This window comes from Tinamus guttatus, unplaced genomic scaffold (genome assembly GCF_059628265.1).
Source record: "Tinamus guttatus ecotype Peru unplaced genomic scaffold, ASM5962826v1 Tinamus_guttatus_pri_ptg001612l, whole genome shotgun sequence".
Classification (NCBI taxonomy): domain Eukaryota; kingdom Metazoa; phylum Chordata; class Aves; order Tinamiformes; family Tinamidae; genus Tinamus; species Tinamus guttatus.
Window position 1 is genome coordinate 6,435 of NW_028290146.1, and position 12,211 is coordinate 18,645.

The following is a 12,211-nucleotide window of genomic DNA, read 5'->3' on the forward strand; positions in this document are numbered from 1 at the left end:
CCGCCTCCGCTCTCGCAGGCCCCACCCCCTCCCCCTTTGCGCAGCGCCCCGGGCCCCGCCCCCTCCTCAGGCCCCGCCCCCTCCCCTTTTGCGCAGCGCCCCCCACCCAGGCCCCGCCCCCATCCCCGCAGGCCCCGCCCCCTCCCCCCCTTTGCGCAGCGCTCCCCGCCCCCCCACCCAGGCCCCGCCCCCATCCCCGCAGCCCCCGCCCCCTCCCCCCTTTGCGCAGCGCCCCGGGCCCCGCCCCCTCCTCAGGCCCCGCCCCCTCCCCTTTTGCGCAGCGCCCCCCACCCAGGCCCCGCCCCCTCCTCAGGCCCCGCCCCCTCCCCTTTGCGCAGCCCCCCCCCCCCCTCCCGCCGCAGCCGCCGCCGCCGCCGCAGCCCCCCCGGACGCCTGGGCCCCCCCCACCCCCCCCCCCCCGGACGCCTGGGCCCCTCCTCCCCCCGCCCCCCCCCCGCCCCCCCCCCCCCCGCGCCGCCATGAGGGACCGGACCCAGGAGCTGCGCAGCGTGAGCGCCCCGAAACGACCCGAATCCGGGGGGTTTCGACCCAAAACGCGGTGCCCCCCCCCCCACCCCGCAGCGGGGGCTATAGGGGGCTATAGGGCGCCCTGGGGGGGTGGCAGCGGTGCAATGGGGGCTATAGGGTGCAATGGGGCTATAGGGTCTATAGGATGCTATAGGGTGCAATGGGGGCTATAGGGTCTATAGGATGCTATAGGGTGCAAGGAGGTGCAATGGGGGCTATGGGATGCAATGGGGCTATAGGATGCTATAGGGTGCAAGGGGGGCTATGGGGGCTATAGGGGGCAATGGGGGCTATAGGATGCTATAGGGTGCAATGGGGGCTATAGGGTGCAATGGGGGCTATAGGGTCTATAGGATGCTATAGGGTGCAAGGAGGTGCAATGGGGGCTATGGGGTGCAATGGGGCTATAGGATGCTATAGGGTGCAATGGGGGCTAAGGGGGCTATAGGGTGCAATAGGTGCTATAGGATGCTATAGGGTACAAGGGGGTGCAATGGGGGCTATGGGGTGCCATAGGGTGCAAGGGGGTCCCCCGTGCTGCAATGGGTGCTATGGGGGCTATAGGGTGCAATGGGGGCTATAGGATGCTATAGGGTGCAATGGGGGCCATGGGGTGCTATAGGGTGCAAGTGGGGCTATGGGCGCTATAGGGTGCAATGGGGGCTATAGGATGCTATAGGGTGCCAGGGGGTCCCCCATGCTGCGGTGGGCCCTATAGATCCTATAGCTTGCAAAGGGGGCTGTGGGGTGCTGTAGTGTGCCAGGGAGTCCCTTGCGCTGCAGTGGGCACTATGGATCCTATAGGGTGCAATGGGGGCTATAGGATGCTATAGGGTGCAAGGGGATGCAATGGGGGCTATGGGGTGCTATAGGGCACCAGGGGGTCCCCCGTGCTGCAGTGGGTGCTATGGATCCTATAGGGTGCAAGGGAGGGGGTGCAATGCATGGTATAGGATGCTATAGGGTGCGTGGGGTTTTGCGATGGGGGCAATGGGGTCTATAGGGTGCTCTGCATGCTGCAGTGGGTGCTATGGATGCTATAGGGTGCAATGGGGGCTATGGGGTCCTATAGGGTTCCAAGGGGTCTGCTGTGCTGCAGTGGGCGCTATGGATCCTATGCGGTGCAAGGGGATTTGCAATGGACCCCTATGGATGCTATAGGGTGTCTGGTGCTGCAATGGGTCCTATAGATGCTATAGGGTGCAAGGAGGTTTGCAATGGGCGCTATAGGGTGCCAGGGGTCCTCCGTGCTGCAGTGGGTGCTATGGATCTTGTAGGGTGCAGGGGAACTTGCAATGGGGTCCTATGGATGCTATAGGGTGCTTTGTGCTGCAATGGGTGCTCTACAGTCCATAGGGTTTTGCAATGGGTGCTATAGGATGCTATAGGGTGCAAGAGGTTTTGCAATGGGTGCAATGGGGGCTATAGGGTGCTACAGAGTGCCAGGGGGTCCCCTGTGCTGCAGTGGGTGCTATGGATGCTATACGGTGCAAGGGGACTTGCAATGGGCCCCTATGGATGCTATACCGTGCCTGGTGCTGCAATGGGTCCTATAGATCCAATAGGGTGCAAGGAGGTTTGCAATGGGCGCTATAGGGTGCCAGGGGTCCCCCGTGCTGCAGTGGGTGCTATGGATGCTATACGGTGCAAGGGGACTTGCAATGGGCCCCTATGGATGCTATACCGTGCCTGGTGCTGCAATGGGTCCTATAGATCCAATAGGGTGCAAGGAGGTTTGCAATGGGCGCTATAGATGCTATAGGGTGCGAGGGGGTTTGCAATGGGTGCTATAGGGTGCAAGGGGGTTCCCAGTGCTGCTATAGGGTGCTATGAGTCCTATAGGGTGCAAGACGGTTTGCAGTGGGGTGCACGGTGCTGTACTGGATGCTATAGGGTGCAAGGGGGCTTGCAATGGTGCCCTATGGATGCTATAGGGTTCCTGGGAGGTTGCAATGGGTGCTATGGGGCTGGCAATGGGTGCCTGGTGCTGCACTGGGTGCTATAGGGCACAATGGATCCTATAAGGCCCAATGGGGGTTGCAATGGATGCAATGGGGTGCTATGGATGCTATAGGGTGCAATGGGGCTCGCAATAGGTGCCCTGTGCTGCACTGAGCGCTATGGATGCTATAGGGTGCAATGGGGTGCAATGGATGCTATGGGGCACAAGGGATTTTGCTATAGGTGATATAAGGTGCTATAGGGTACCTGGTGCTGCAATGGGTGCTATGGGGCCCTATGGGTGCTATGGGGCTTGCAGTGGGTGCTATGGGGTGCAGTGGGTGCTATGGGGCCCTATGGGGTTTGCAGTGGGTGCTATGGGGCCCTATGGGTGCTATGGGGCTTGCAGTGGGTGCTATGGGGTGCAATGGGTGCTATGGGGCTTGCAATGGGTGCTATGGGGTGCAATGGGTGCTATGGGGCCCTATAGGTGCTATGGGGCTTGCAGTGGGTGCTATGGGGTGCAATGGGTGCTATGGGGCCCTATGGGGTTTGCAGTGGGTGCTATTGGGTGCTATGGGGCCCTATAGGTGCTATGGGGCACTCTGGGTGCTATAGGGTGCAAGGAGCTCTGCAGTGGGGGCTATAGGCGCTATAGGGTGATGCTTGTTTGGGGTCTATAGGGCGCTGTGGGGCAGTACAGGGGGCTATGGGGTGCCATAGGGCTCATGCAATGCACTAGTGTGCGTGTGCAAGGGGGGAGCACGAGGCGTGTTGCACGCGTGTGCAAGGCGTGTGCAATGCGTGTGCAAGGCATGTTGCAGCTGGGTGCATTGCACGTGCAGCAAGCGTGCTGCACACGTGTGCAAGGCGTGTGCAAGGTGTGTGCAATGCGTGTGCAAGGCATGTTGCAGCTGGATGCATTGCAAGTGGAGCAAGTGTGCAAGGCATGTGCAAAGCATGTTGCACGCGTGTGCAATGCGTGTGCAATGTGCGTGCAAGGTGTGTGCAATGGGTGTGCAAGGCATGTTGGAGCTGGATGCATTGCACGTGCAGCAAGTGTGCAAGGCGCGTGCAAAGCATGTTGCACGCATGTGCAATGCGTGTGCAAGGCGTGTGCAAGGTGTGTGCAAGGCATGTGCAAGGCATGTTGCAGCTGGGTGCATTGCACGTGCAGCAAGTGTGCAAGGCGCGTGCAAAGCATGTTGCACGCGTGTGCAATGCGTGTGCAATGTGCGTGCAAGGTGTGTGCAATGGGTGTGCAAGGCATGTTGGAGCTGGATGCATCGCACGTGCAGCAAGTGTGCAAGGCGCGTGCAAAGCGTGTTGCATGTGTGTGCAATGCATGTGCAAGGCACGTGCAAGGCGCGTGCAAGGCATGTTGTGGCCAGGTGAATTGCATGTGCAGCAAGTGTGCAAGGCGCGCGCAAAGCATTTTGCACGCATGTGCAATGCGCGTGCACAGGGTGCTGCAGCCGGGTGAGTTGCACGTGCAAGGAGCGTGCAAAGTGTGTTGCACGCATGTGCCATGCAGGTGCAAAGCATGTTGCATGTGTGTGCAATGCGCATGCATGGCGTGTTGCACCCAGGTGCATTGCACATGCAACGAGCGTGCAAGGCATATGCGAAGCATGTGTGAGGCGTGTTGCACACTTGTGCAAGGTGTGTGCAAGGCGTGTTGCATGCAGGTGCATTGCACACGGAACGGGCATGCAAGCCATGTGCAAGGCATGTGCAAGGTGCGTTGCACATGTGTGCAATGCACGTGCAAGGCGTGTTGCATGTGTGTGCATTGCACATGCAGCAAGTGTGCAACACGTGTGCGAGGCGTGTTGCACCCGGGTGCATTGCACATGCAACGAGTGTGCAACGTGTGTGCAAGGGGTGTTGCACACGTGTGCAACGCACGTGCAACGTGTGTTGCACCCAGGTGCATTGCACGTGCATTGAGTGTGCAAAGTGCGTGCTTGGCGGGTGCATTGCACATGCAGTGGACGTGCAAGGCGTGTGCGAGGCATGTGCAACGCGTGTGCAATGCACGTGCAAGGCGTGTTGCACCCGAGTGCGTTGCACGTGCAACGAGCGTGCAACACGTGTGCAAGGCATGTTGCATACGCGTGCAATGCACATGCAAGGGGTGTTGCATCCGGGTGCATTGCACATGCAATGTGTGTGCAAGCTGTGTGCAAGGCATGTTGCACCCGGGTGCATTGCACATGTAACGAGTGTGCAACGTGTGTGCAAGGTGTTTGCGAGGCATGTTGCACACGTGTGCAATGCACATGCAAGGCATGTTGCACGCGAGTGCATTGCACATGCAGCGAGCGTGCAACACGTGTGCAACGCGTGTGCAAGGCGTGTTACACACGTGTGCAATGCATGTGCAAGAAGTGTTACACGCGGGTGCATTGCACATGCAACGAGCGTGCAACACGTGTGCAACGCGTGTGCAAGGCGTGCGCTGCTCCTCCCTCCCGCCTATGCAAATGAGGCCCCGCGGGGGCCAATGAGCAGCCGGCAGAGCTGGTGTATGCAAATGAGGCGGGTTGGGGACCAGGCAGCCAATCAGGCGGCAGAGCCGGGAGAGGCGGTTCTTATGCAAATGAGGCTCGGTGCCGGCCAATGGGGCCCGGGCGGGCTTGTGGTGCAGGGGCGGGGCTATGCAATTGGGGGTGGGAAGGGAGGGAGGGGCTATGCAAATGAGAGGGGAACTGAATGGGAGGAGGGGCCACCGCATGCAAATGAGCCGGGGCGGGCGGCCAATCAGAAGGGGATCATGCCATGCAGATGAGTCACCGGGCCCGGCCAATCAGGGGGCTCCGTGCACCCCCCCCCCACCAACGCTGCCGCATGCAAATGAGGGGAGGGAGGCAGCCAATGGCTGAGCGGGGCTGCCGGGAGGGGGCGGAGCCTCCCCCGGACTCCTGGCCCCGCCCCCCCAGACTCCTACCCCCCCCTCCGGACTCCTGCCCCCCCTCCCGGACGCCTGGGCCCCCCCCCCCCGGACTCCTGGGCCCCCCCCGGACTCCTGCCCCCCCCCCCGCCGGACTCCTGACCCCCCCCTCGGACGCCTGGGCCCCCCCCGGACTCCTGGCCCCCCCCCCCGGACTCCTGACCCACCCCCCCCGGACTCCTGGCCCCCCCTCCGGACTCCTGGGCCCCCCCCGGACTCCTGGCCCCCCCCCCCCGGACGCCTGGGCCCCCCCGGACGCCTGGGCCCCCCCGGACTCCTGACCCCCCCTCCGGACTCCTGAGCCCCCCCCAGACTCCTGCCCCCCCCCCCGGACGCCTGGGCCCCCCCGGACGCCTGGGCCCCCCCGGACTCCTGACCCCCCCCCCCCCCCGGACTCCTGGGCCCCCCCCGGACTCCTGACCCCCCCCCCCGGACTCCTGGGCCCTCCCCGGACGCCTGGGCCCCCCTGTCCCCCCCCAGGCCAAGGACAGTGACGATGAGGACGAGGTCGTCCACGTCGACCGCGACCACTTCATGGACGAGTTCTTCGAGCAGGTCGGGACCCCCCCCCCGGGACCCTATGGATCCTATAGGGGACCCCCCCCCCCACAGGCACCCCCATGGGCTCCTATAGGGGACCCAGACCCCCCACGGGACCCTATACAGGACCAGGACCCCCCGCGGACCCTATGGATCCTATAGGGGACCCGGACCCCCCCATGGACCCCACCATGGACCCTATAGGGGAGCAAAACCCACGATGGACCCTATAGGGGACCCAGATGCCCTGTGGGACACCCCCATGGGCTCCTATAGGGGAGCAGACCCCCCAATGGGCCCTCTAGGGGACCAAGACCCCCCCACAGACACCCCCATGGGCTCCTATAGGGGACACAGACCCACCATGGGACCCTATACAGGGCCAATACCCGCCTTGGGACCCCACAATGGGCCCTATAGGGGACCCGGACCCCCCCGGACACCCCCATTGGCTCCTATAGGGGACCCAGACCCCCCACGGGACCCTATATGGGACCGGGACCCGCCTTGGGACCCGCCATGGACCCTATAGGGGAGCAGACCCCCCCAATGGGCCCTATAGGGGACCAGGACCCCACCGTGGGACCCCTCTATGGGCTCCTATAGGGGACCCAGACCCCCCACGGGACCCTATACGGGACCAGGACCCCCCTCCTGGGCCCTATGGACCCTATAGGGGACCTGGACCCCCCCCACAGACATCCCCATGGACCCTATAGGGGAACAGACCCCCCCCAGTGGGCCCTATAGGGGACTCAGACCCCCCCACAGACACCCCCATGGGCTCCTATAGGGGACCCAGAGCCACCATGGGACTCTATAGGGGACCAAGACCCCCCAGTGGGCCCTAAAGGGGACCCAGACCCCCCACTGGACCCTATACGGGACCAGGACCCCCCTCCCGGACCCTATGGACCCTATAGGGGACCTGGACCCCCCCATGGACCCTGCCATGGACCCTATAGGGGACCAAGACCCCCCCACAGACACCCCCATGGGCTCCTATAGGGGACCCAGACCCCCGCAGGACCCTATACGGGACCAGGACCCCCCTCCCGGACCCTATGGACTCTATAGGGGACCCAGACCCCCCCCCATGGACCCCACCATGGACCCTACAGGGGACCCAGACCCGCCATGGGACCCCTCCATGGGGTTCTATAGGGGATCAGGACCCTCCTTGGGACCCGCCATGGACTCTATGGGCAACCAGAACCCCCATTGGGCCCTATAGGGGACCCAGACCCCCCGTGGGAACCCCCATGGATCCTATAGGGGAACCAGAACCCCCAGTGGGCCCTATAGGGGACCAGGACCCCACCGTGGGACCCCCTCATGGGCTGCTATAGGGGAACCAGACCCCCAATGGGCCCTATAGGGGACCAAGAGCCCCCCGCCACAGACACCCCCATGGCTCCTATAGGGGACCCAGACCCGCCATGGGACCGTATAGGGGACCAAGACCCCCCCAATGGGCCCTATAGGGGACCAAGACCCTCTGTGGGACCTCTCCATGGGCTTCTATAGGGGACCCAGACTCACCGTGGGACCCCTCTATGGGACCCTATGGGGGACCCAGACCTCCCAATGGGCCTATAGGGGATCAGAACCCCCAGTGAGCCCTATAGGGGACCCACACCCCCCATGGACACCCCCATGGGCTCCTATAGGGGACCAGGACCCTCCTTGGGACCTGCCATGGACCCTATAGGGGACTGGGAGCCCACTGTGGGACCCTATAGGGGACCAAACCCCCCCAATGGGCCCTATAGGGGACCAAGACCCCCCAGTGGGCCCTATAGGGCACTAGGAGGCTCCATGGGACCCTATAGGGGACCAGAACCCCCCTGTGGGACCCTATAGGGGACCAGGAGCTCCCATGGGCCCTATAGGGGACAAGGCCCCACCCGTGGGCCCCCCCCATGAACTCTATAGGGACCCTATAGGGGACAGGGACTCCCCCCAATGGGCCCTATAGGGACCCTATAGGGGACGAGGACACCCCATGGGCCCTATAGGGGACCAGGGCCCTATAGGGGACAGGGACTCTCCCCAATGGGCCCTATAGGGACCCTATAGGGGACGAGGACACCACATGGGCCCTATAGAGGACCAGGGCCCTATAGGGGACAGGGACTCTCCCCAATGGGCCCTATAGGGACCCTATAGGGGACGAGGACACCGCATGGGCCCTATAGAGGACCAGGGCCCTATAGGGGACAGGGACTCTCCCCAATGGGCCCTATAGGGACCCTATAGGGGACTAGGACACCGCATGGGCCCTATAGACGACCAGGGCCCTATAGGGGACAGGGACTCTCCCCAGTGGGCCCTATAGGGACCCTATAGGGGACGAGGACACCGCATGGGCCCTATAGAGGACCAGGGCCCTATAGGGGACAGGGACTCTCCCCAATGGGCCCTATAGGGATCCTATAGGGGACTAGGACACCCCATGGGCCCTATAGGGGACCAGGGCCCTATAGGGGACAGGGACTCCCCCCAATGGGCCCTATAGGGACCCTATAGGGGACTAGGACACCCCATGGGCCCTATAGGAGACCAGGGCCCTATAGGGGACAGGGACTCTCCCCAGTGGGCCCTATAGGGACCCTATAGGGGACGAGGACACCCCATGGGCCCTATAGGGGACCAGGGCCCTATAGGGGACAGGGACTCTCCCCAGTGGGCCCTATAGGGACCCTATAGGGGACTAGGACACCCCATGGGCCCTATAGGGGACCAGGGCCCTATAGGGGACAGGGACTCTCCCCAATGGGCCCTATAGGGACCCTATAGGGGACTAGGACACCCCATGGGCCCTATAGGGGACCAGGGCCCTATAGGGGACAGGGACTCTCCCCAGTGGGCCCTATAGGGACCCTATAGGGGACTAGGACACCCCATGGGCCCTATAGGGGACCAGGGCCCTATAGGGGACAGGGATTCTCCCCAGTGGGCCCTATAGGGACCCTATAGGGGACTAGGACACCCCATGGGCCCTATAGGGGACCAGGGCCCTATAGGGGACAGTGACCCCTCCCCAATGGGCCCTATAGGGGACCAGGACTCCCCCCACCGTGGGACCCTATAGGGGGCTATGGGGGTGATGTCACCGCATGATGACGTCACCGCATGATGACGTCACCGCATGATGGCCTCACCGCATGATGACGTCACCCCGCAGCGACCTCCCCCCCCCGCACGGTGCCGTCCCCCCCATGATGACATCACCGCATGGTGACATCACCCCATGACGACGTCACCCCATGGTGATGTCACTGCATGTGACATCACCCCATGATGACATCACCGCACGGTGACCCCGCCTCGCGATGGCCTCGCCCCATGATGAGGTCACTCCGTGATGACGTCACCGCATGGATCACCCCATGGTGACGTCACCGCATGTGGCATCGCTCCATGATGACATCACCGCATGGATCACCCTATGATGACATCATCCCATGGTGACGTCACCGCATGGATCGTCCCTTGATGACATCACTCCATGGTGACGTCATTGCATGTGACATCGCCCCATGACGACATCACCGCATGGTGACGTCACCCCATGGTGACGTCATTGCATGTGACATCGCCCCGTGATGACATCACCGCATGGATCTCCCCATGATGACATCATCCCATGGTGACGTCACCACATGGATCGTCCCATGATGACATCACTCCATGGTGACATCACCGCATGTGACATCGCCCCATGACGACATCACCGCATGGTGACGTCACCCCATGGTGACGTCATTGTATGTGATATGGCCCCGTGATGACATCACCGCATGGATCACCCCATGGTGACATCACTGCATGTGACATCACTCCATGATGACATCACCGCATGTGACATCATTCCATGATGACATCACCGCATGACGACATCACCCCACGGCGACATCACTCAATGGTGACATCACTGCATGTGGCATCGCCCCATGATGACATCACCCCATGATGACATCACCGCATGACGACATCACCCCACGGCGACGCCTCCCCATGATGACATCAGCCCGGGGTGACACCCCCCTCCCCGTGACGTCACCACGTGATGACGTCACCCCCCGGCGCCTCCTCCCGGCGCCTCCACCCGGCGGCGACGACATCACTGGCCGCCGCCCCCCGCGATGACGTCACCCCGCGATGACGTCACCCCGCGATGACGTTGCTCTGTGGTGACGTCCCGCCGATGACGTCACGCCGATGACGTCACCGCGATGACGTCACGCAGGTGGAGGAGATCCGGGGCTGCATCGAGACGCTGGCCGAGGCCGTGGGGCGGGTGCAGAAGCAGCACAGCGAGATCCTGGCGGCGCCCAATCCCGACGAGAGTGAGCCCGTGACGTCACCGTGACGTCATCGCGTCCCCGTGACGTCATCATGTCCCCCCCGCCCCGCCGTGACATCACCCGACCCCCCCCCCCTTGGGATATCCCAGCCCCCCCCCCCCCGGAAGTCACTCGCCTCCCCCTGTGGTGCCACCGCCCCCCCGCCCTGTGACGTCATCGGAGCGCCCGTGACGTCACCTGTGACGTCACCCACCTCCCCCTGCGGCGTCACCGCCCCCCCGTGATGTCATCGAACCTCCCGTGACGTCACCGGTGACATCGCCCAACCCCCCCGGGACGTCGGCGCCACCCCCCGTGGGGTGACAACCCCCCCCACCCCACCCCGTGACGTCATCGAACCCCCGTGACGTCATCGAACCCCCGTGACGTCACCCGTGACATCGCCCAAACCCCCCGGGACATCCGCGCTGCCCCCTGTGACGTCACCACGGCATCACCCCCCCCCCGCCCCGGTGACGTCACCCGTGACATCACCCAACCCCGCCCATGGCGTCATCAGCACCGCCTTGTGACGTCATCACCCCCGCCCCAGTGACGTCATCACTCTCCCCCACCCCCCCCCGTGACATCACCACCGCCCCGGGGCATCCCCCAACCCTCCGGGACGCGCCCCCCCCCCCCGCCCGTGACGTCACCGCTCCCCCCCATGACGTCACCGCCCCCCCGTGATGTCACCACCCCCCCGTGACGTCACCACCCCCCCGTGACGTCATCACCCCCCTCGTGACGTCATCACCCCCCTCGTGACGTCATCACCCCCCCCCGCAGAGACCAAGCAGGAGCTCGAGGACCTCACGGGCGACATCAAGAAGACGGCGAACAGGGTGCGCTCCAAGTTGAAAGGTGGGCGGCCATCTTGGGCGGCGGCCATCTTGGATGGGCGGCCATCTTGGGCAGCGGCCATCTTGGGTGGCCATATTGAACGACCATCTTGGATCGGCGGCCATACTGGATGGCCATCTTGGAGGAGTGACCATCTTGGATGGGTGGTCATCTTGGATGGCCATCTTGGGCGGCCATCTTGGAAGGGCTTCCATCTTGGACGGCCATCTTGGGTGGCCATCTTGGACAGTCATCTTGGATGGGTGGCCATCTTGGAGGGGTGGCCATCTTGGGTGGCCATATTTGGCGGGTGGCCATCTTGGGGCAGCCATCTTGGACAGGTGGCCATCTTGGATGGATGGCCATCTTGGATGGCCATAATGGGGTAGCCATTTTGGGTAGCCATCTTGGGCGCCATGTCGGTTGGGGTGGCCATCTTGGTTGGGGCGGTCATCTTGGCTGGGGCAGCCATCTTGGTTGGGGCGGCCATCTTGGTTGGGGTGGCCATTTTGGTGGGTGGCCATCTTGGTTGGAGCAGCCATCTTGGTTGGGGAGGCCATCTTGCTTGGGGCGGCCATCTTGGTTGAGGAGGCCATCTTGGCTGGGGTGGCCATCTTGCTTGTGGAGGCCATCTTGGCGGGCGGCCATCTTGGCGGGGGCGTGGCCACCGCCTGACTCCGCCCCCCCAGCCATCGAGCAGAGCATCGAGCAGGAGGAGGGGCTGAACCGCTCCTCGGCCGACCTGCGCATCCGCAAGACCCAGGTAGGGCCCTCGGCCTCGGCCTCCTCCTCCTCCTCGGCCTCCTCCTCGGGCGGCTCCTCACGGCATCTTCCTCCTCCTCCTTGTCCTTCTCTTCATCATCCTCCTCTTCCTCCTCCTCCTTGTCCTTCTCTTCATCCTCCTCCTCTTCCTCCTCCTCCTTGTCCTTCTCTTCATCCTCTTCCTCTTCCTCCTCCTCCTCGTCCTTCTCTTCATCCTCCTCCTCTTCCTCCTCCTCCTCGTCCTTCTCTTCATCCTCCTCCTCTTCCTCCTCCTCCTCGTCCTTCTCTTCATCAT

General features: G+C 63.3%; 1 protein-coding gene across 1 annotated transcript; it reads left to right on the forward strand.

Moving 5' to 3' along the window:
• Nucleotides 1-465: 465 nt before the first annotated feature.
• LOC148590194 (syntaxin-1B-like) lies at nucleotides 466-11,917 on the forward strand (the record flags this gene model as incomplete). Its single annotated transcript, XM_088539373.1, has 5 exons — nucleotides 466-509; nucleotides 5,903-5,977; nucleotides 10,215-10,314; nucleotides 11,101-11,175; nucleotides 11,844-11,917. Coding segments are annotated over exons 1-5 (354 nt in total), but the record flags the coding sequence as incomplete, so codon positions are not given.
• Nucleotides 11,918-12,211: the final 294 nt, after the last annotated feature.